This window comes from Monodelphis domestica, chromosome 1 (genome assembly GCF_027887165.1).
Source record: "Monodelphis domestica isolate mMonDom1 chromosome 1, mMonDom1.pri, whole genome shotgun sequence".
In the NCBI taxonomy this organism is placed as follows: domain Eukaryota; kingdom Metazoa; phylum Chordata; class Mammalia; order Didelphimorphia; family Didelphidae; genus Monodelphis; species Monodelphis domestica.
In genome coordinates this window covers 154,561,903-154,587,022 of record NC_077227.1, presented here as the reverse complement: position 1 = coordinate 154,587,022, position 25,120 = coordinate 154,561,903, and the positions used below count along the sequence as shown (strand labels likewise).

The following is a 25,120-nucleotide window of genomic DNA, read 5'->3' as shown; positions in this document are numbered from 1 at the left end:
GTTGTTGTGAGAAAGCCATTAGTTCCACGTTCTGGAGGTCATTCTCCAAGAAACAGCTGACAAACATTTCAAAGCTGTACTAGTGAACTTTTCAAGGAGGCAGTGGCTATAATGCTCTTAAGACTACATCCTTATGGCATCAGTGTGACTGCTCCCTTAGAGAGAAGAATGGTTAATATATATGACAACTGAGACAATGTTCCAACTTCTATCACTATAAAGTTCTCCAACTATAAAATAATCTGATACAGACTCTGATCTTTGAATAATCTGCTGCTTGAGCATCTTACACCTGATCAGCATTAGGATCAGGATAATAAACTAGGGGATCTGAGTCTATCAAGTCCTTGCTATGTTCTAAAACATTTTACAATTGATTGGACAGAAGAGCAAAAGAATTGCACATAGGAAGGGGGAGGGAGGGAGGGACAGACACTCTAGTACAAATTAACTATGAATATATCTATCTATCTATCTAGATATATATATCTATATATATCACAATGAAACCAAAGCTGAAAGGAAATATTTACCAGAGACCCACAGAACAAACAGGGTCCAGAACCCTCTTGTTCACAGACGATCCGCCCACAGACCAAACAGTTGTTGATAAGCTTGTGCTTTTGGGCCAGACAATCACAAGGGTGTCGTCCTGGGAGGAGGACAGCAAGCCTGTCCTGTCCCTCTGTTGTATACAAGTTGACATACTTTGTCTTCTTCTTTGAAGAGTTGGTGATCTCCTGTGCCTAATTTTCAAACAGTAAAAAACAGCTTTAGCATCTAACCAAAGCTTGAAATAGAAGTCAGGCAAAAAAAAGAAACCTCTGTCCAGTGAACCCCTCTGAATTCAACCTCCCACACATTTCTCAGAAACTGAAAGTCACTTTCTACCAAATTCAAGAAGGAAATAATCATCAAATAGATGAGAGTTTACTAAAACCAAGAGTATGGGGAGGAGTTACTAATTTCCTATAGATATTAGTTCATAAGGGCCCTTCATTAATAATTCCCCCTAGATTTATTGATAGATGATACCTTGAGAGTCAAATTTCTAAGCATCTATGTCTTCATGTATAGAACTAGATTCTCTTCAACCAGCTAAATAGGTAATGCTTGAAAATTAGTTCCTTTAAATCAGATATCATTCGTAGATATGGAAGACAGGAATACAAATCAAAGGTTAACAAACTCTGAAACATCTCTTCAATGTGTTGCACAGAGCTTTGTGGTAGTCTTTACTATCATGCTATTATCCTTTATCATTTCTTTTCATTGTAAGCTAGTAGTTTTGAAATCATGCTCTCTACGTTTAAGAGCTCTTAAGGATAAAATCAGAATTACTTCCAGCAATTGAACATGTTATTATATCAAAGAAAAGTCTTTGGGGACTATAATGAAATGTGATACTCTCCATTTTTCAAAGCAAAAAATCAGAAGTTTAAGTTTCTTCCCCCATTAAAAGTTAGATATAGAGATGTCCTCCAAAAGACAATTATACTTCCAAGGAGGTAAGACTGAAAATATATATATTTTAAAACAAACTGATATTTACATGTATTCACAATAAAAGGGGTGATGTTGTTCAAAAAAAGGATAGCAGCATACATTAATAAGATCTTTCCCTCTCAGGGATTTGCAAATTCCCTCCAAACATGCTAATAAGATGTATTGTTTTCACATCTACTGGAGGAAAGCTGGTTTTTTGCTTCCATAAAAAGTCAAGTAATACCAGAAATATTTATTAAGTAACTTCTATGTACTGGACATTGTGCTACTAATAAGGACACAAAGATCAAAGAGAGAGAGATTGAGAGAAAGAGAGAGAGTGCTAATCTTTGCCTCTGAAGAACTTATCTTTTTTTTTTTTAACTCTTACCTCCTGTCTTAGAATCTATACTGTGTATTGGTTACAAGGCAGAAGAATACTAAGGGCTAGGCAATTGGAATCACAGAGCTAGGAAGTATTTGAGGTAATATTTGAACCCAGGACCTCCCATCTCTAGGCCTGGCTCTCTATCCATCAAGCCACCTAGCTGCCCCACATTTCATTTTCATTAAAGCAAATGTTACTTTGGGGTAAGACAGTAAGCTTTTTTGTGACCTGATTTGAATAAGCACTCAATTATTGTTGAACCATTGAATGAAAATGAAGCAAGCCAATTTTCAGAGCTAATCTTTATTTAGTTTCAGATTTTCAAATTCCTTTCTATATGCTCAATAAATCTGATACAGAATTGAACAGGCAAAAAGTTTTGTACTCATTAGCATTTCTAAAAGCTATCAAATGATCCATATAAAAAGCTTTAATTCTTAAGTCTAATTATTTTTTGCCTCTCTTCACATATATAATCCAGGTTTGTTTGGGTTTTTTTAAACTTACATGAGGAACTATGTAACTGTGAAATCTAAAATTAACAAATACGCTTCTCTCATTAGTATACTTTCATATTTTCAAAATGGTAACAAAAGTATAGTTTTATTAAAAAATTCATTAGTTACTCTAAACAACAAATCCTTTTCAAAATTATTCACATTTAAAATGAGGAGATGTCCCTCAACTGGGTAATGACTGAACACTGTGGTATATGATGGTGATGGAATACTATTGTGTTATCAGGAATGATGAAATGATGGACTTATATATAAGAACTGGAAAAACCTACATGAACTGATGCGGAATGAAGTAAGGAGAACCAGGAGAGCATTATACACAGAGACTGTAACATTGTGGAAGGCTCAAATGTAATTGACTATGCTACTAATAGCAATGCAGTGATCCAGGACAATTCTGTGGGACTTATGAGAAAGAATGCTATTCGAATCTAGAGAAAGAACTATGGGAGTAGACATGCAGAAGAAAACATATGCTTTATCACTTGTTTATAAGGGTATGTGATTTGGGGTTTTGGTTTTAAAGGATTACTCTTTTACATAAATGAATAATATGGAAATGGGTTTGAGAGATAGTTATATATATATATGTATAACTCAGTGAAATTGCTTGTCAGCTCCAGGAGAGGGGAGGTAAAAGGGGAGGGAGAAAACATAAATCATTTAACCATGGAAAATTTTTAAAAATTAAAATTTAATAAAAAAAACTATCCGTATTTTAAAAATCAATTTTTACTTTTTCAAATATTTTTCCAATTACAGGTAAAAAAATTTTAGGAATTTTTAAAATTTTATGTTCCAAATTCTCTCCCTCCTTCCCTCCCTCCCCTCTCTATTCATTGGGAAGAAAAGCAATTTGATAAAGGTTATATTTGTTCAGTGATGCAAGAAAATATTTCTATATTAACTAAAATGTGAAAGAAAATACAGATCCTACCAAAAAACAAAAAAGAAAAATAAAGTTTATAAAAGGCTTCAATCTGTATCCAGAGTATAGCATTTCTTTCTCTGGATATAAATAGCATTTTTCATCATGAGTCTGTTGGAACTGTTTCAGATCACTATATTACTGAGAATACCTAATTCATTTGTGATGATCATATAATATTGCTGTACAATGATCTCCTGGTTCTGCTCACTTTGCATCGGTTCATGTAAATCTTAAATCGATTTCAAGATAAAACTTTACTTAACAACATATCATGGGATTACAGATTTAGAGTTAGAAGGGACATCAGAGGACATTTTATCCAACTCCCTTATTTGACAGATGAGGAAACTGAGGACCAGATAGATTAAAGTGACTTCTCCAAGGTCTCACAAGTAGTGTTAGAGGAACTACTTTAATCCAAGTCTTTCTGTGTCCCTATCATTCTCCTCCATTTGCACTGTGTACATATTTTCCTTTTCATATATTTATAGTTAATATAAATGTACACACATTGTTTTACTGTTTCTATTTCCTGCATTATACAAGTGGTCATCCAGCCTTCACTAGAAAAGCTCCAGAGGGAGGGAAACCATTTGTTCCCCAAGCAGTCCGACAGATTGCTTTGGATAATCCTGTTAGGAAGTTTTTCCTTATTTCCTTAGAAAATTTGCCTGTTTGAAATCTTTATGAATTGTTCTTAATTCTGTCCTCTGGGACTAAACAGTACAAATAGAAACCCTTTTCTACATGAGAACCTTTAAATACTAAAGACAATTATTATGTGTCCCTTGTCTTCTCTCTTCTAGGAAAAGCATACTCTTTAACCATATGGCATAATAACTCAAAACCTCACCTTTCTAGTCAGTTTCTGGGTGCTAACAAGCCAGTTTTCCTAAAATGTGTTAACCAGAAATGAATACATTCTCCACCTATGGTGTGACTGGGACAGAGTAGAGCAGGACCATCACCTCTGTCCTTGCATATGGACAACATGCCTCTATTAGAACAAGCCCAGACTACGTTAGCATTTTTGACTATCATATCACACTATTGATTCATACTGAATTATCAATCCATGAAAACTTTCCATGCTTTTTTTAAGTAACCTGCTATCTAGCCATACTTTCCTCATCTTGTTCTTATGAAGCTGATTAAAAAAAAAACCCTCAGATGTTAGACTACATTTTTTTCCTATTAAATTTTATCTTTTTTATATTTAGGCCATCAATTCTCTGTCTTTTTTAAATTTCTACCCTGTAATCTACAAATTTATGATACCGTGACTTGATATTTATTAAGTATGCTACCTCTGCCTTCATCCAAATAAATGATAAAAATATCAAATAACACATGGCACAGACAGTTGCCTGGGATTCTCAGTTGGAGATTGCATGCCAAAGTGATATCTAGCTATTAATTCTTGTGGTCCAGCTATTTTATAAACATCAAAATCATTTATCTGAGCATTTAACTCACATTTTCTTATTTCACTGAGAGATTTTGCAAATGCCTTGTTGAAATCCAGGTAAACTATATCTAGAACATTTTCCTGAAAGTCTAGTAACCCTGTCAAAAAAGGAAATGAGATTTGGAATGACCAAGTATCAAGAAAGCCATAGTGTGAAGCATAATGATTACTGCTACTCTTCCTAGATGTTTATAAGAGATGAAGAGATGTCTCTTCAGGTATACTGGTAAATGAATTTATTAGTAAATGGTGAATTAGTGATATCACTTATCCAATTAGGACAAAACAGGAGAGGACCAATCAAAAGTTTAGTAAATAACAACAGACTGAAAGATAATAGGTTGACTATATGGACCTTAGTTTCCATGGATCATCTCTAATTAAATATCTATACTGTAATATCAAGGTTGAATCTACTGTTCAATGCTAATTTGTGGAAAAATAATAATAAATCATCATTTTAGAACAAAAAAGATCATCTAGTCTCATCTTTCTTAGCTTATAAATAAAAAATCTGGAGCTCAAAAAAGTTAAATGATTTATTTACTCAGAGTCTATAGCTAGCAACCTCAGAAAGATAATTCTTTATTGAATATGCTCTCATAAACATAATACTATTTTCTGAAATCATTTCAAGTTCTTTTCCTTGGAAGTCTCTCATCCATATAATGATCTGGTCTCAAATCTCTGAATTGGTGTCTATATGATCCCCATTTCAATCAACGAGCATTTATTAAGAGGGTTGTGGGTTAGAATCTGTGGGAGGTGCTAGAGATACAAAGATAAAAATGAAAGTGTCTACATTAGAGCTTATAATCTAGCAACTACATGTGGTCAGTGTAGACAAGGCATTTGCCTAAATAAAGAAAGGTTCTATAATAATTGGTAGTTTTCTATTTTTCTACCCTTCCCAACCAATTTGTTTTTCACAGAAAAAGTAACATTTTAGAATAGGGATTCTTTTGTTTATCTCAAATTTTACTAGCCATTGCCTCTGCTGCTCTAAACTGTGGAGCTTGGCAAAGGCTTCTTTCAGTGAACACTCACCTTGGCTAAATCAAGTGGTGTTTTGACTTCCTCTATAGCTGATTCAGGTTCAGGAAACGCAGGAACCTCCTGCTTGTTTCTCCCCTTGCGCCTACCCTTCTTCAACTGGTCCCCAAATCTCTGGCCATCTGAAATCTCTAAAATACCATATAGATAAAAACAAAAGGTATTTAAGCAATTTTTTATGGATTGTGAAGAAAAGAGGTAATGGCATAGAATGGAAAGAGTACTGAATTTGGGAACACTGGAATTGGAGACTTGGAACCTAAATTTAAATTCCAGAACTTCTCCTTGCTACTCATGTATCACTTTAACACCTTTCTTATTTGCAAAAAGAGGGGGTTGAACTACATGGCCTCTAAGGTCCCTTCCTTACAGAAAATAAAAAGGTTAGCTTAAAGTATAGTATGTGCCATATAATAACAGATTAGACTATTTGTGTGACACATTTTGTATTTTGTAACTAAATGCTTCTTCTCAATGTTATTCACATCTCAAAGGGTCATTCATTTGACCTTCACATGGGTGAACACAATAGTTTCATCCCATATAAGTATGTCTCATATGTAATGTAAGATTAGCCATTTTTAAAGTACAATTTTTAAAAGGGTTTTTTTTTAACATACTTCAAATGTGTCACATATCAAAGAAAATAGGTTTGCCTAAGCATCAAGAATAAAAGAAACAGAATTAGACTAAAAAATACAGTCTTGCTAACAATCTTTGGACACTGAAATAGGTCTTTTAGAGGCTTGAAGTATGGAAAATGGGTGACAGGGAATATTTGGTTCATACTTGGAAGTCTTGCCTCTTATTATAATACTTTAATTTGTTTCCCTGTACTATCATCCATTTGGCTTACCATCTCTTTTTCTGTATATCTGCAGGGGATCAGAAACTGAGTCTTGATAATTCTTTTGCCACTTCGTTATAAGATCTTCTATGAACTGGCCTTTTTTGCCCTCATTTCCCTGGAGAAGGTCAGTAACATATTCTCGTATCTCTTCAGCATCCTCAATTGACATAACATACCTCAGAAATCAAAAAGAACAGCTGGTGAATCAAGGGTTTGATTTCTAATATATTAAATACCAGATTAGTCTTTATTTCCATCTATATGTATACTAATTTTCTCTTGTCTCCCTGGAATCAGTGAAGAAAGAAAGCTTGGAAGATCTATGCTTTGCTCTATTAAAAGAAAATTTCTTATAATTAGAAATCTGGAGACCAATAAAATCTGCACCATATCTAAATTCATAGTTTCCATACTTCAGGTGAAAGACATAAACATATATACTGTACTGATTGTCATTCACTCCACACTCTTTTAAACTCTAAATCAAGAATAACATTTTATTAGGCATAAGAAAGACTATCATTATCATTATTATCATTTACATGTGGCTGACATTTATAGAATTCTGTATAATTTACAAAGTGCTCTCAAGTATATGATCTCATTTGGTCCTCACAACAATCTTGTAAAGTAGTTAATACTTCAATGACCTCTGATCTCATCAATTTGTATATTCCCCCAATAGCAGAATTTAGAATTCAACTATCCCTTATACTGAGTTATATTTATTCTCCAGTAAACTCTTTACATATTTACCAATATGCTGGAGTGTTTCTTTTAGGTCTCTTGACATTGTGTAAGTACTAGTAGAATATATAGACCATACATTGTGATATCTTTCATTCTCAATTTATGACTATCCACTCTCATTCTCCAAGCATAACACTTTTCATGAAGATCTCTAAAACTGCTTCTCACATAAAATTTATGAATTGTAATATTCAGTATACATCTCTCTATTGTCTTATGCATGGTCTACAATTTTTGTTCTTTGAAGATTGTGGTAGGACATGAGTCATAGTCATATAGAATCAATGGAAGTAAAATGATTTTTAAAATATATTTTTGTTTTAAGGAAGAAGCTTGAGTCCACTGAAAGAAATTTGAAATTTCCTGAAAGCATTCCAGTCTACTTTCTTCCTCCCATCCAAATCTGGGGCCATCCAAGTTTCATTGTCTATTTGCTGTATATTTCCATGACATATCCTAAGATACAATTTCAATGGATCATGTACTGAACTGCATGTCAGAGTATGGAAATTAAGCATTCTTTATCTACTCATGATTTTCTTCAATGACCTTTTAAGTCAAATTCTTTTGAATAATCACATTTAGGAGGTTTTGCAACATACTGATACTTGATTCAATTAATATATCATCCTCAAGTGAGGACATCCAGAAGATGCCACTATCTACAAGTACTGCCTCTTTCATCTAGATACTGTGCTAGACTTCCCCTTCTTTATTTTTCCGTATTCTATATCAGCAAAGACTTTTGGTGAACCTGTTTTATGCCTCATTTAATATTAATAAGCAGAAAATTACCAAAAGTGTCTCTGTTGGCATGTCATCAAGAAATCCCATATAATTTTATCATATGTATATGAGGTACTGCCAATATTATTATCTCCATTTTACACTTAAGGAAACTGAGGCTCACAGAGATTAAACAACTTGTTCAAGGTCACAAAGCTAATGAGTAGCAGATCTTCTGTCTTCAAGTCTAGAGTTCTTCAAAATACCCCCATCTTGTTCACTCAGCAAATGCATATACATAGTCTTAGAAAATTAAAATTAAGGTGAGTATGTCATCAGGAAGCAGAAGGAAAACTGCTTTGAAGGAAGATCAGAGTGATCTTAACAATGATATGGATCACCCCCCCCCAAAAAAAAAGACACCAACCCCTTGATACCAGAATGGGATGGCAGTGGACTCATAGAAGTTGATCTGCCACTTCCTAAAATGAGACACCACTCTCTTAATACCAGATCTGGATGGCACTGAAACAGTGGGAAGTAGACTGGATTCTTAGAACTCTGATCTGCTACTTTCTAGCTGTGTGACCTTGTACAAATCATTTTACCTCAGTTAACCTCAGCTATAAAATGGTGACAATAATATTTGCACCACCTACCTCATAAGATTGTTGTGAAGATCCCATAATGAACTTTGTAACTGTAAAATGACACAAATGTGAGCTATTATTTTAACATACTACTCAAGACAGTTTATCTTATTTCCTGAGTATCTCCTTCAATATTTAAAACCATTATATTGTCTATTAGTCTTTCATGCTACCTTTGCTAACTTTATTTTCTTGTTCTTCCAGTTGGATTGCTCTTACTTCCTTCTCAGGGAAGACAGAGCACCTAAGAGCTTAATGTCACATCCTTCCACTGACATAAAATGGTTTTTATTCTCTTCCAAGTCACTTATTCAATCAGATTTCAAAAGCAGAAGCTATTCCTCCCTACGCCTTTCTCCCACCACACCTCCACTTTCACAAATAGGGGAGAGGCAATGGGAAGATATAAGGGACTTCGGGAAGGGTTATCCACTGTCCCCGCCTTCCTGGATCGTAATGGATTGGGGAGCGTTCTCTGGGCCTCTGTATTAGGAGGATGAGCTGTCAGTAATGGCCACCGAGCTAGGGGGATGCTGGAGCCTGCGCCCTCCCCGCCCGGGACCAGGAGGGATGGGGAGGAGAGAAGAAAGGGTCCGGGTGTGACTCGAGGACCTTCCCGCCTCCTGTCACCCCAAGTCTCCCCACTTTCCACTCATTCCCCTAGTGGGCCACATTGCCTTCTTCCCTCCCAGCCCACCGCCCGGGGCCTCCTTCCCTCCGGCGCGCAGGACCCGCTCTCACTGCACGACATCTTCGTTGACATCCAGCCGGAAGGTGTCCCGCAGCTGACGAATGCACCAGTCCACCAGCTGGGCCCCCGACGCAGAGACGGCCGCCGCCATCTTCCCCGCCCCACCGCCAGCGCTGTGCCCCGGTCGCGCCGAGTCCGTTGCCTTCTTCTTCGTGTCCCCCGGCAACAAGGATGCCGGCCACCAAGGTTCCGCGGGCCACCAAGGTTCCGCCGGGCGGACCAGACCGGTTCTACACGGCCCGGCGCCCGTCCTCATTCCCGCACTTAGCCTCGCCGTCCGACCCAGCTGGGGGCAGAAGAAAAGGAGCAGCAGGAAGAGAGCTGGAAGGGTGAAGGAACTAAATTGGGCCAAGAAGCCAGACGTCAATAGGGAACGTTGTGAATCCCATACTTTGTCCCATGCCAAGGTTCCCTCTCGAAGGCTGTGGCCACACGGCCTGGAAATATGTTCAGGATTTGCCTCTTGTCTCCATTCCGCGGGCCTGACCTCGGCATTTTGGGCAAATCGCCTCAGATACCCCTGTAAAATCTGTAAGCTGAGTACGAGGGACTGCTTTCAGCTCCAAAAATCTATTATTGTTTTTTTTTTCTGCCTCATGTAAATACTGGGGAGGGAGGAAGAGGCCAAACCAACAAAGGCTTTTCACTAAAATAGTCAAATTCTAGAAGAACTTATTGTGCACTAAGATGGTGCACCATGAAATCTTTCCAATGATTTGTTCCCCACCCCCATAAAGCAGCATTTATTAGTTCTGTAAACTCCTCGAGGGCAGGAGCCTTTATTATTGTATTTGAATGCCCAAAGAATAGCACAATGTCCAGTACCTTACAGACACTTAATAATTCCATGCGTTGACCTCTGATATCATCCCCAAGTGAGGAAATTCTTTCTATAGATGAACATCAATAAATATTAAGAGAGAGGCAGCCAGATGGCTCAGTGGATAGAGTGCGAAGCCTGAAGTAGGGAGGACCTGGAGACACTTCCTAGCTGTGGGACATTGGCCAAGTCACTTAATCCCAATTGCCTGGCCCTTACCACTCCTCTGTTTTGCAACCATCTATCCTAAAATAAGGTAAAGGGTTTTTTGTTTTGTTGTTGTTGTTTAAAAAACAAAAAACCTCTCTTACATTCCATCTTAGAATCAATACTAGATATTGGTTCCAAAATTGAAGAGCAGTAAGGGTTAGGCAATGGGGGTTAAGTGACTTGCCCAGGAACACACAGTTAGGAAGTGCCTGAGTCTAGATTTGAACACTTAGCACCTCAGGTCTCTAGGTCTGGCTCTTAATCCACTAAACTAGTGGATTAGTTTAGCTAGCTGCCCCATATTTCATTTCCATAAAAGCTAGAATTAAGTGACTACTGTATGCCACACTAGGATTTCTGACTACAAAGACTAAAGTGAAATCACTTCTACCTTCAAGTAATTTACATTATTGGGCCAGAAAATATACTTATTTACCTAGGCATATGCAAAATAAATATAAGCCAGAGCAAATTGTAAAGCTCAAACAAGATAATAAATACAAAGCATTTTGTAAACCTTAATGTACTATATAAATACCATCTATTATTATTAGTCACTAGGCCTTCAATCTGGTGATGACTTCATTCCCAGAGCCTCCTATAGCACTCTTCTGAGCTCAGTGTTTAAAGAACAATACTAGGGTGTGCTGGTAAATGTTTAACTACTAGACTTCACATGTTTTTAAGTTGAATCCACCTTATTTACACTTTCTTAAGTCTAAAGATGCAACAAAATAAATTAAGCCCTCCTGATTTGTACTGATTGCCAATCTCAGAAGTGTAAATGCTCTTATTGTAAATTTAACAAACCACTCTCCAAAGCCATTTAGAACTGGTACAAGCATACCACTGAATATTGGTTAATGGTTAGGAGGGACAGTATTAACATCTGGGAAATTTAGGAAAGGCTTTCTATAGATGATGCCATTTGAACTGAGTTTTTAAGAAAACTAAAAATGTTGAGGTAACAACTACTAAAGATTGTTGTAAGGATCACTTACCATACACGTGAAACTTTAGAAAAATATTATATAATGCCAGTTACCTTTCTAATTGCTATTACAAATCATTTATTTTTAAAAATTGTCCGAAATGAGAGTTTAGAAGACTCCATTATATGATTAAATCTCTTTTACCTTTTGTATTCTCTTTAGAGCACCCTCTCCCTTCCTCCCACAAACTGATTATCTTCAGTTCCAAGAGACTGATTAGAATTTTCCTTCAAAGAAGGTGCTATTGTATACAATCTTGGAGTTTTAAATCTAAAGTTGGTAGGGACCTCCGAAGTTCTTTTAGTTTAACACTTTCATTTTAAGCCTAGGGAGGTTAAATACCTTGCCCAAGACTAAACTATACAACAAACTTTTGTTCAGTGTTTACCATGTATATGCAAGGGGTGGGAGGTTAACAAAATATGTCATTGTCCTTATCTTTGTCAAATTTACAATCTGATACAGAATTTGACACATACACAAATAATTAATAGTACACGAACAACTAACCCTAACCCATTCATACATAACTACAACTTTCCTTTAATATCAGAGGCCTATACTTTTTCTTCCAAGTATATTCTTTTTTTTTATCCCAGATTTCAACAGATTCTAAGAATGTGTGTCATTCTTCCTAATTTCAATAAATTCAAGAAAGTTATTAAACACATTATATGAAAGGCAGTGTGTTTCATGGTAGGTATGCAAATCCATTGTAATTCAATACAACAAATGTTAATTGATTGTATTTCATGGCTCAAAATGGAACACTCTCTGACCCTTGCTGAAATCTAGATAAATTATAACTGCAGTATTCTTCTGGTCTAGTAACCATTCCAAACAGGTAAATCTGATATGATCTGTTCTAATAGAATCTGTTTAATGCTATAAATGCTTCTTGAAGGTGAGGAACAGCTTCTTTTTCTATATATTCACTAACTAAACCTTTGATAAGTAGTTCTAGAATTTTTCCAGGAATCCAAATCAAGCTCTCTGATTTACAGTTAACCTATGGTGATTTTACACTTTGTTCAGAGGGAACTGAGCTCATTTGATTTCTCAGGAAGCATTTCTGGGCTGCCAATTACAGTATAAATTATGGATTTCTATATGATCCTTCCTCTTTTCTCTATTTTTTCTTCAAAATAGATATATCATCTTTCATCATTATAGTATATAAAAAAGTAGCAGCCAGTTAGGGACACACCACTATCTCCATCTTATTAAAAAATATTTGGGTAATTCTTCCTAGATATACCTGCCTTTTAAAACTTCTGTTAGACATGAATAGAAAGTAAAGACATGCAGATCTGACAGGCACTCTGCCTAACTGACCATCATCCCAAACTTAATGCTCACATTAAAAAAAAAAAAGTCTCAGCTGGCTACAATGACTGACCTGAAAAGAATGATAAATAAAGAAATTAAATGCATTAACATGTAATTATGCACTTTTCAGAGGCTTGGATTTAGGAGAATAAAGAAATATCTAATCTCTAGGTCTTTCCAGAAAGAACTTCAACTATACAATCTTAGACTCTCCAGAGTCTAAGTAAATTTCCCTCACAACCCAGGAATAGCCTTCCTAATTTTGTATCACAAAGAGTTGTTAATTCCTTGTTTGTGTTCAGTCGCCTAACTCTAACTAGCCTAAAGCACAATCTATTAAGGGCCCTCTGAATACACATATTGTCTTGGTTGAGCCTCCTAACTATGATTAGCTATTTAATTTAGCAGAGTCCTCCAAAATCAGTTAGTTGAAGTCTTTCAGCTTACCAGAGCTTATGTTCCATGACCATAACCTAGAGAACTCAGGATCCCTTTCATATCAAAGTGACACATCAGAATAGGGCATTCTGTGGGATTTCAACCAAGAATTTCATAAAAATTATTCCAGGTGGGCAAGATAAGTAGCAGTTGCCACTCAGGATGGAGTGGGAAAGGAGTCTATGTCTGGAAGTTACTTGAGATGAAAGTGTTAAAATGTACAGGGCAAGAATTATGGATAAAGCTATTAAGGAGAAGACAGGCTAACAGGGAGTAATTTTTGAAAGATGTTAGTGAGAAGGAATCAAAGGCCCAGACATTTCCATGAAATTAGAGTCAGGGTATCTGAGTTCAAATTTTGAACCTACTACTTATTGCCTTTGTGATTTTGAAAAAGTTCCTTCCCCTCTGTGGGCCCCAGTTTCCTCATGCTTAAAAAAAAAGGATGCTACAGTAGATAGTCCCTGTAATACTTTCTAGCTCTAAAATTAATGCAATTCTATTTAGTCTGTTTCCCCTACTCTAAGCCACAAACTTGGGAAGAGTCAAAACTTTTTCATTTTTTTTGTCATGCAAAACACACTTCCATATTGGTCATTGTTGTAAAAGCACACTGAGAGTCACATTTTACTGAACAGGAATCTGACTTTTTTTGTTGTTGCTGTTTGTCTTCTCTCTTTATCCCAAGATTCAATCATGAGAAATAGTTTTTTATCAATGTGGGAATTTTTAGAAAAAAATGAAATATATTTAAAGAAAAATTGTCAATTAAATTTGTTTAAAAAAACTGGAGTGAACTGGATTTATGTAACCTATAAATTTAAATGTTTGCAAATTGCGTTTTTTAAAAAGAAAATTTTATGTAATTAAAAAACTGAAATGGATTTATGTAATCAGTAAATTAAACAAAATAAATATGTCGTGCACATTCCAGGGTGTTGTTTTTTTTTTTTTAAGATGAAAAAAAAACTCGATTGAACCGCACTTGTGTAACCTAAAATGAATACAAAAGTTTTGCACATCTCAGGGCTTTTTTTTTTAAGAAAAAATTGTTTTAAAAACTCAAATGACTCGGATATATGTTATCAGTAAACAATTTATCATTTAAATAATTATGAGTTATAATGATATTTATTATTGATTTAATTTATAAGTTATCTGTAATTAACTTAAAATAAATAAATCCACAATTCCGCTTTTAAAAGTAACTTTCACCCCATTCCTTCTCTTATACATGCTTACAGAGTACCCAGCTCCCAGAGGAATCTGACCAAGGATGTTTCGCCGCGCCCATCTCGAACCGAGGACCAATTATGAGTCTCTCAATGTTGATGGATGGCTCTAGTCTTTCCCTTGACCCGCCTCCGACCTTGCTGGACGCTGCTGATTAGCCGAGGGCCGCGAAAATGAGCCAATGGGAAGGTGGGAGGTGTCGAGCCTTGCGAGGACGCGGGAAAGCAGCCGGTTTAAATGGAAAGTGGAGTGCGCGGGAGCCCAACTTTCCGACTGTGTGGCTCCGGGGAGGGTTTGAGCTTTGTCCGCTGACCTAGTTTTTACCCCATCCACTCTCGCTTTGGCCATGGTACGGACTAAGGCCGACTGCGTGCCGGGCTCCTATCGCAAAGGTGATTGATTCCGCAGGGGTGGGCAGTGGACTGGTTACTTAGGCGGCTCCGCCGGGCCTGCGCGCCAAATCGGTGCTAAGTGTTAGAGGCCTCAGGTTCCCTCCGGCAGGGTTGGTCGGGCTGCCCTGGATAGCGGGTCCCCTTCTTACCTCCCTATCACCTTGTTTCTCCCTCCCCGCAGTGGTGGCCGCTCGGGCGCCCCGGAAGGTTCTCGGTCATTCCAGCTTCGCCAATTCCTCTCCCTCGCCTCTGTCCAGAAAAGGTAAGAACCTCTTCCACTATCCCCCAGCTCTCGGGAGGGAAGGCAGACCGGCGGGGATTCGGGGAGCGAGGAGAAGCTGGGCTATGGGCCAGAACCTGACCGGTTTTCATCTTCATGGCCAGTGTCTCCTTTTTTGTTTATAGTAAGTATTATGTGGTTAATGATCTGGAAGCTATTTTGTAGTGACACCTGAATTTCACCGTTCTTTGCAACTGAGATAACCTGTAAAGTTCTTTGCAAAATTCTAACCACAGACTCAATTTTTTTTTTTCAGTTCTTACTGAGTGACTCTTTCTTTCCAAGTTCCATGCCCCTTCCCCTCCCTGGAATGTGCTCTTTCCTCAACACTAGCCTTCTGTCAAATCCCAGCCAAAATCCCACATTCTGCAGGAAGCCTTTCGTAGTTCCCTTAAATGCTTGTGCCTTCCCTCTGAGACTTCGAGTTATCTCTCTCTTTAGACCGTAAACTCCTCAGAAGCAGGCACTGATTTTTTGCCTTGTTTGTATTTCTGGCGCTTAACTCAGTGTCTGACACATAGTAGATACTTAAATGCTTGCTGACTTGATTTCATTCTCGGTGATTTGTGTCCTGAGAATGTGACCATTTTCTGAATAGTAGGGTTGGGGGAGTGGCTTTCAATGTTTCCCTCGAAGAGAAGAAACTAACAAGGTAAAACACACATTCATGCATCTCCTCTTGCCAACAAAGAGAAAGAGGAAATGATAGGCCATTTGGATCTTGGCTCCCTTCATCAGGAAGTTGTATAAGGAAGGAGAGTATTTCAATGTCTGATCCAGAAGGTGAAAGGGGCAACAGTTAGGGGGCCTTCTTTGGAAGAGACAGGGTAAGACATTCAAGAGCAATTCGGAGTATAATCTTTGGAACTAATTTTTGACTGAAAGAATGAATGAAAAACAATTTTTTAACCACTTAGAAGATTAAACCAATGTGCCTTTAAGCACTGGGGATACAAATAGAGGGATAAAAACAAAAGTGGTTAGAGGTAACTAGACAGTCTCTGTTCTCAAGACGTTCAGTATCTGATTAGGAGAGAGAAAATATAAATGCAAGTTCAGCTTCAGAGATGATAGAAACTGCCAAAAGGTAGATGACAATACCTACAGGGTCCTTAGGATCATAGTTTCATTGACCTGAAATTTAAAGGTAGTCTCAATCTAACCTTCTCTTTTCCCTGGAGAGGATACTGAAGCCCAGGGAAGCCAAGAGAGAGTTGACCAGGGTCAAAGGTATACTAATAGCACAGACAGATCTGAACCTTGTTAGTTACTCTGAGGAGTTTTGCACTCTTCCATTGTATCAGCTTTCCAAACATCAAAATTATTGAAACTTTTGAATGTGGAAGCACTCTTCCTTTTTCCTAAATTAAACCTATGTACTAACGAGAACTCTGCTTGTTTCTGAAAAATATTGATACAAATCCATATCACTTGAGCCAGCATATACCACTACATAGATGCAAGGCCGCACCTAGTAGAAACATTTCTGTTCCTTTTTTGTACCAATGAAATAACTGAAACCAGGGACAGTTAGGTAGCACAGTGTTTAGAGAGCCAGGTCTGGAATCAGGAGGACCTGGGTTCAAATGTGATCTCAGACACTGCTAACTGTGTGATCCTGGGAAATTTACTTAATGCCGATTGCTTATCCTTTACTCTTTTGTCTTAGAGTTGCTACTAAAACACAAAGTAAGGATTTAAAAAGGAAAAAAAGGAATAACTGAAATCAGTGTCTCAAATTCAGTTTAGTAAATGATAATCAAAAGTATCAAAAATATAAACTTTTGGAGTGGGAAGGGACTGGATCACCTTAAAATTTCTCATTTTACAAGTAAGAAAGGTAAGACATTGATTTAAAGTTATATAGGTAGCCAGTGGCAGAGCTGCAACTAGAATCTACTGTTAAAATTTCTTCCTACTTGCTTTATTTGGAGGAATAGGATTCCACAAAGGCCTATTATCTTATTTCCTTCCATTATCTCTCTTTTAATTTTTTCATCAAATTATATTTGTTTTGTAGGGTGGATAAAGGTAAATACTGTATTATTACTATTATCATTTTTAGGTTTTATTTTTAAATTTTTTTCCATGGTTACATGATTCTTCTTGTCTCCCTCCCTTCTCTCCCCACTCCAGGAGTTGACAAGCAATTCTACTAATGCATTATCACTCAAAACTTATTTCCATATTATTTATTCATTTTTATAATAGAATAATCTTTTAAAACCCAAACCCCCAAACATATACCCATATAAACAAGTGATAAGTTTTCTTCTGGATTTCTACTCCCACATTTCTTTTTCTAGATGTGGATAACATTCTTTCTTGGAAGTCCCTTAGAATTGTCCTGGTTCATTGTATTGCTTTTAGTAAAGCTAAATACTTTAATACTTTTTAGCAAAGCTAAATACTCATAAGATACCTAGTTCAGTTATTCTATTCCAAGTCTCTCCCGCTTACAAAATCAGCCTTCTGCCCACCACTACTCTTTGTTACCTAAATATATGACTTTGCTAAATTTCCTAATTTACTGTCTTTATTAGAAATGTGATCTTTGGATTTGTGTTTATATCATAGGTAAGTATAATACTACTTGAACTATATTACATAACTAAAATTTGAGAAATAAATTCCCATTCAAACAATGATTAGCAAATTAAACTATTAATTCATTAAGTATGCAGTTTTGCATGTCATTTGTTCCAGGCCATTTTGAATTGGGATGAATATTATTTCCCAATGACCTTGAATGACAGATGTTACTAAAAGAGCTTTGGGACATTTTAGGTAAACAGGAAATTAAGTTCATGTTGATATAATGGTAATATTCATGAATTAATGTATCATATTTCTTTTCTAGCTGAAAGTAAGTATGCAGGTGGAAACCCAGTATGTGTACGGCCAACACCTACATGGCAAAAAGGAATTGGAGAATTCTTTGGGATGTCCTCTAAACCTTCAGAAAAAGAAAATCAAATTCCTGATGAAGCAGAAGCAGGAAGTAGCGGCCTAGGAAAACCTAAAAGAAAGTAAGTTTTAATTTGCTGGGTAGGATACAAACATTTTAAGCATTTTAAAAATTTACCTTAAGGCTAATAAGATAAATTATTTGATTCAAAATGTTTTTTGTTGCTTACTAATTCCATAACTTGAATTTTAATATTTAGAGACATCTCAAAAGAGAATATTGCAATTTGGTTTGTTGGCTATTAGCATATTGCCCTATTTTTTTAAAAAAATTTGTTTCAGTCATGTCCTACTTTTTGTGTTTCTTGGCAAAGATACCAGAATGGTTTGCCATGTCCTTCTCTAGGCCATTATTTTTTTTTTAAACCCTTACCTTCTTTCTTGGAATCAATATTGTGTATTGGTTCCTAGGCAGAAGAGTGGTAAGGGCTAGGTAATGGAGGTTAAGTGACTTGCCCAGGGTCACACAGTTAGGAAGTATCTGAGGCCAACTTTGAAACTAGGCCCTCCTATCTCTAGGCCTGGCTCTCAATCCACTGAGCTACCCAGCTGCCCCTCTCTAGGCCATTTTTACAGATGAGTGACTGAGGCAAATAGGGTTGAGTGATTTGCCTAGAATCACACAGCTAGTAAGTGTTTGAGGCCAAATTTGAACTCAAAATGAGTCTTCTTATTTTTAGGCACTATCCATTATACCACCTAGCTGCACCTAAGGAGAAGTAGAGCCTGGTATTGTTTGGGTAATTGGATTGGCATTAGCTCTTTTTGTAATTCCATAGGTCTCTGTGTATATGAATTGCTTTCTTTGATCTTTAATATTCACCTCCTACTTTATAAGTACTTTGAAAAAGAATTATCTATTTTAGCCTGTTTTTATTGATTTTTTTTGTTCTGAACTTAACATCAAATAAGATGTGCATTGCACTATGTGTAAACTATAAACAAAATAGAACAGGAAAGATTTTGTGTGAAGCTGCAAATCTGAAATAGAACAAGCTTGCTTTTCTTTGAAAATAAATAATAAATTCAACATGGTAGTTCAGAGCTTGTCCTGTTTTTTTCCTTGTTCCCCATTATTGTCTTACACATCTTATTTATTGAATTAAATACACTACTCTAGTCAATCTTGGTTCCTAGTTCTCATAGGACAGGGTTGGTGAACCTTTTCCCAGTTCGAGTACCCAGAAGGCAAATTCAAACTCTGTGAGTTCCCAGATTACCAGAGAGAGTTGAGGGACAAAGTGCTTGCTTTGAATGGGCATGCAAAAAATGTCCTGGGGGCTGGGATTAGCCCAAAAAGTCATCCATGTTTTTTTCTTGTAAAGTCTAATTCCAGGTCAACTAAATAGCCCAATGGATAGAGCACTGGGTCTGGATTCAAGAAGACATCTTCCTGAGTTCAAATTTGGCCTCAGATATTTATAAGCTGTGTGATCCTGGGCAAGTCACTTAACCCTGTTTGCCTTTTTAAAAAAGGAGTTTATGTATTCTAAAATCTAACATGTCTTGTTATTTGTGACTTCCAATCAATTACAGAGTTATCTTAAAAGTTATCTTTTAAAAAAAATTTTTTTTTAAACCCTTACCTTCTTTCTTGGAATCAATACTGTGTATTGGTTCCAAGGCAGAAGAGTGGTAAGGGCTAGGCAATGGGGGTCAAGTGACTTGCCCAGGGTCACACAGCTAGGAAGTGTCTGAGGCCAGAGTTGAACCCAGGACTTCCCATCTCTAGGCCTGACTCTCAATCCACTGAGCCACCTAGCTCCCCAAAAGTTATCTATCTTAAAAGATAATATTCTTGGATAATTGTAAAGCTGAAAGCTAGCATGTTTTAATCCATTGATACATATAGTTGCCAGGATCAGTGTCCCCCTACCGCCAAGGACTACCTATAATATTAAAAATAACATGAGTGACTTCATTTTGTTTTTTAACTCATCACTTAGTGAAATCAAATTTCAGCTGTTGTAAGTCACCTGACATCACAAAATAGCCTCCTTTTCTTTCTCTCTTTACTGTGTCCTGTTTGTCTGCCAATGCCCTCAAGTCAGCCCTCACCTCATCATCTACTATTCCCCTCCGCCAATAAAGAACCAGGGGTCTTAACCCTTTTCATCCTGTTTTTCATTGCCTCCAAAGTGTATGTTAACTGACTAGGGACCAAAGTTCTTGCTTCTTGTTTACTGAAAGCCTTGAACTAGTTGTTTAGGTTTTTTTACCCACCTCTTCCATCTTAGAATCAACATACTGTGTATTGGTTCCATGGCTAGACAATGTGGGTTAAATGACTTGCCCAGGGTCACCCAACTAGGAAGTATCTGAGGTCAAATTTGAACCCAGGACCTCCCATTTCAAGGCCTTCCTCTCAATCCACTGAGCCAGCCACCCAGCTGCCCCAAACCAGTTTGGTTTTGCAACCTAATGCAGTGCTAAATTAGTCATTTGTCTGGATGATACTCCATTTCCTTATTTCATTGTTATATCACTCCCCTATCCCCATGATAATAAATTTTATAACTTCTTTACTTTGGAAAAGTTATAGTGAACATGAACTTGATTTGCATGAAGTCTGGTAAATAGTTTCCAAATATTTATCAAGACCTATCAATTTTGTAGCTCTGTCTTACATCAATAGCTTACTTTTGCTATATAACACAAAATGGATAATACCATATATATTATTATATACAATAACTTGTTGGAGTAGAAAGCTGCTCATCTCTGGTATACCAATATGCTTGGCATCATGTTCAGTGAGAATATAAATGAGGAATTATAGTATCTATTAAAGAGAAAATCCAGATCTCAATGAAAGAAAAATTTAAACTTGATATTTTTTTCTGGGTTGCAGAGCTAATTTTGGTGTGTTTTGTTTGATAATGCACTATTTATTTTTTATTTCATATCTAGCCTCTGAACCCAACATAGCTTCCTTCTTTTCCCTTTTATTTGGGTTGCATTACAATTGTTCTTTTCAAAAATCTGATGCTTCTTTGTATTCTCCCCACAGATCTTATCCTTTGCGACCTGATCCCACAGAGGATGATGAATGTCCAGATGAAGAATAGAACATTGTCATGTATCTTTGTTTTAGTCAGAATTCTAGGATGTAAAATTGTGTAAATATGTTTGTTTACAATGGTTACCTTTATTTGTTGTACAGAAATTTAATTAAAAATACTAAAAAAATCTGCTTAAATTTAGTCAGTAGCAAGTAGTTTTGAATGGGAGACTATAAAATTAATATATGCATATATAAATATTTAGCATAGGTATTAACATTAAGCAGTATTTTATTTTCTGTTCTTAATACCATAAGCTCCTTGTTTATCCAAAAAGCATTACATGATATTAAAACTAACTTGCAACGTTGGAGATTGGCTTGGATCTTTGTGCCACTGCCATTTTATTGGCATCTTTCTTGATATAGTGCCATATTTTTATTTTTCATTTGCTTGAAAAGCAGTTAGAATTTGCACATTTAAAAACTGTTTTCCCAGTATTAACAAAACATAAAGGATATACTTAAATGACTTAACTTTCTTCAGAAAGAGAAGTTAGATGCCATTTCGAAAGCATTTGGAGAGGTATGCTCTAGTTAGGAAAAGATTGCTTTTCAGCGTCTCAAATTTTTAATAGATAGAAGCTCATAAAACATTTTTTATGTATTAAGATTCCTTTTATGTTGAAACATTCAATTTATAGCATCTTTTTTTGTACTAGCAAAGAATTGGAAACTGAAGTGATGCCCATCATTTGGGGAATGGCCGAACAAGCTGTAGCGTATGATTGTGATGGAATACCATTATGCTATAAAAAATGATGAGCAGGAAGTTTTCAGAAAAACTTGGGAAGACTTCCATGAACTACTGCAAAGTGAATTGAGCAGAACCAGGAGAACATTATACACAGTAACAGCAATATTGCATAATATCAACTGTGAATGACAGCTATTCTCAGCAACATAATGATCCAAGACCATTGCAAAGGACTTATGATGAAAAATGCTATCCACCTCCAGTGAAAGAACTGAATACAGATTGAGGCATACTTTTTAAATTTTCTTTTTTTGTTTTCTTTTGGTCTTCATTTTCTTTCACAACTTGGCTAACATGGAAATGTTTTATATTAACTATATTTGTATAATCTATCAAATTGCTTTTTCAAAGAGAGGGTTAAGAAAGGAGGAGGGAGGGAGAGAATTTTGAACTCATTTTTTTAAATGTTAAAAATAATTTTAACAATTTTTTAAAAATTAAAAAGACAAAAACATTTAAATTAAACAAGAAAGTGGACTGTAGATGAAAAGAATCCTAGATTGCATGTTCAATTCATAATAATTGTTATTGTAGTTATTCGCATGTAAATACCGCTTTACAGTTTACAAAATGCTTTCTTAGCTCTGTATAGTAGATAGCACAAGCAGTAATAAAAGTTCTGTTTCAATTGGACCTGAAGGTCTATTTATAAGGCATTTTCTCCACAATTATGTGGACTAGGTAGTATAGTAGTTTTATTATGCCTGTTTTCTAGATGAGGAAGTTGAGACTTAGAATTGCAAAGTGGTTTGCCAGAACTTGAATGCTGGTCTTCTGATTCCAAATCCTGTGTTCTTTTCCTCTTCTGCCATGAGGAAATAGTTTCTGTCTTAAGTGCTAAATGTCTGAGCCTTAAAGATGAGACAGTATGCATTATCACTGCTAATAAGCAATATTCATTACTTGCACAGGCTCTTCTAGATATTCTAAATAAAAATCCCTTGGGATTTTTTTTTTCTCACTTGTACTAAGGCTTTAAGCATTTGTAAGGAATCAAATTTTAAGGTTTGACTAAATATATGAGAATTTTAAAATAATGCTGTGGTTGCTGATTTAAAAATATTATAGCTCAAGTCAAATAGATTTTCAGTAGCTTTATTTACAATGAGGTTGGAAAGAGTGAAAGTAGAGAAATATAAAAGAGAGTAGAGTAAGAAGTCTAGCCTATCACCCTAAATGTTGCTCCTGTCCCAGCTTCAACCCAGGCAAGGCTTGTTAATCCCCCCTCACCAGGAGGACTTGGTGGTGAATTGAGCAAAGGGTTCAATCCATGTGGCCTCCTCCAAGAGGGGAGGCCTCTCTGGAACTAATCTCTCCAGAAGCCAAGAAGGGAGGATCAGCTTCTCACTCACCCAAGCCAAAGCTCCAAAGGAGAAGATCCAGGAGCAGTCTTACCAGAAGCAGTCTAAGAGCCAGAGTCCCAGGTCAAAGTCCCAAGTCATCGCTCTAAGCTGCAGTCCCAGTCCAAGATCCTCCAAGCCAGAAATTCAGGCCAAAGACTCTCTTGGTCAGGAAGTTCAGGACTTTTATAGTCCTTTTTCCATGTCCCTTCCTGTCCCTTCCTCCACTTTACAGGAGCCAATTGCAGTCTTTAAATTTGCTTAGCACTGCCCAAGAGGTGGTTAATCACTCCCGGAGTTGTCACCTATTTTAGTAAGTGACTTGCAGACCTCCCCTACTTAGTGTTAAGTAAGCTAAGTGTTAGGATTAACTCTCCCCTTACCTATTTTTAAATTAACCAACAAAATCTTATCTTCACACATTTGACTAGACATTTAACCAAATTACTATTAATTCCACCAAGCAAAAAACATGTCCCTACAAGTAAACTGAAAAAACTAATCTCAAGGGAAAAAATTATATGATACCTGACACATGAGCACTTAATAAATTATTGTTTAGTAATTTAATTAATAAATATTAGCATCCCAATTCTTAATTAGAATCCCTCAAGTGATATTTTTACAAATAATATAAGAATACACTGCTCTGTTGCCAGATGTTACCTAGGCATAAAATTTACCTACCTTTAGGATGAAAAGTGAGGATTAAACTGCATCAGAATAATTCTGTCATGTATGTGTCACCATTATATCTTTCATAAGGGTAACTAGGGGCATAATTAAGGAGGTAAGATAGGTCTATAATACTGTCTTACTTTGTAATAAAGCTTTTGCTCATTGAAATGTCAAATGAAAAATTTAACTTTTAATTTGAATTTGTTTTTCTGGTATGAACATTCTTTGAAATAAAAACATAATTTCATAACATGCATAGCACATTTTGAGTGTTGACTAATAGTGTTTTTTGCCATCTGTTCTACTTTTTTTGCTTCCAGGTATAATTTTAGGTGTAAGCTTTAGAATTCCAAATTGATTTTGTGTCCTAACGACCATACAGAATTCCATTATTTTTCTGCACTTTCATAAAAGAATGTTTCTAAGACTGGAAGCAGGGAGATTCCTGTCACTCAAATTTATGATCACTGAGACCATCTGTTTTCTAGGGACTAGAGTCTGATTCTATGAACTTTTTAGTTAGATATTGGTATGACTCATTTGTTTTGCTATTTGAAGAAATAAGATTAAAAGTCATGTAAATATTAAAATTAATATACAATAACTAAATATTACATTTTATAAAGTTTTATTAATAATAACTAAAGCAAAAGAACTGCCTGAATTCAGCCCAGTCGCAGGTCAAAAAGAGAGCCTGGGAGGAGCACACATCCACTTAAATACCAATAATGTAATCTCTCAATGTGGAGTCACAGGAGAGATTATAGGGAATTTGGGGAAATACTAAGGACTTCTGGGGAATGAAGTCAAAGGTTCAAAATCTCCATTTATACAGTCTAGTAGTGGGCAGCTAGGTAGCTCAGTGGATTGAGAGCCAGACCCAGAGATGAGAGGTTCTGGGTTCAAATTTGACCTCAGATACTTCCCAGCTGTGTGATCCTGGGCAAGTTACTTACCCGCTATTGTCTAGCCCTTACCAATCTTCTACCTTGGAACCAATACACAGTATTGATTCCAAGACAGAAGGTAAGAGTTTAAAAAAAAGTCACTAGT

General features: G+C 36.3%; 2 protein-coding genes across 3 annotated transcripts in view; one reads left to right on the top strand and one right to left on the bottom strand.

Moving 5' to 3' along the window:
• Positions 1 to 10,009, bottom strand: part of TRIP4 (thyroid hormone receptor interactor 4) — a 56,054-nt gene extending 46,045 nt beyond the window's left edge. Inside the window, exons 1-5 of one of the 2 annotated variants that reach the window (XM_016428080.2) lie at positions 9,561 to 9,731; positions 8,829 to 8,869; positions 6,700 to 6,869; positions 5,838 to 5,974; positions 534 to 746 (exon numbers count right to left, since the gene is read on the bottom strand). In XM_016428080.2, the coding sequence (XP_016283566.1) occupies positions 534 to 746; positions 5,838 to 5,974; positions 6,700 to 6,869; positions 8,829 to 8,833 (525 nt within the window). In that variant the 5' untranslated portion in view covers positions 8,834 to 8,869; positions 9,561 to 9,731. Of the gene's footprint in view, positions 1 to 533; positions 747 to 5,837; positions 5,975 to 6,699; positions 6,870 to 8,828; positions 8,870 to 9,560 lie in introns of both variants that reach the window. The other variant, XM_001375106.5, reaches the window with a different exon arrangement.
• A 4,799-nt stretch (positions 10,010 to 14,808) lies between these two features.
• On the top strand, positions 14,809 to 24,328 carry PCLAF (PCNA clamp associated factor). Its single transcript, XM_001375061.4, has 4 exons — positions 14,809 to 14,984; positions 15,166 to 15,246; positions 18,125 to 18,293; positions 21,242 to 24,328. The coding sequence occupies exons 1-4, from the start codon at positions 14,939 to 14,941 to the stop codon at positions 21,297 to 21,299; spliced, it is 354 nt and encodes a 117-aa protein (XP_001375098.1). The 5' UTR covers positions 14,809 to 14,938; the 3' UTR covers positions 21,300 to 24,328.
• Positions 24,329 to 25,120: the final 792 nt, after the last annotated feature.

Bases quoted from the DNA above. Each gene is read 5' to 3' on its own strand.
- PCLAF (XM_001375061.4), top strand. From the start codon at position 14,939: ATGGTACGGACTAAGGCCGACTGCGTGCCGGGCTCCTATCGCAAAG. The intron at 14,985-15,165 runs GTGATTGATTCC...CCCTCCCCGCAG, and splicing joins GCCGGGCTCCTATCGCAAAG to TGGTGGCCGCTCGGGCGCCC. The intron at 15,247-18,124 runs GTAAGAACCTCT...TTTCTTTTCTAG, and splicing joins CTCGCCTCTGTCCAGAAAAG to CTGAAAGTAAGTATGCAGGT.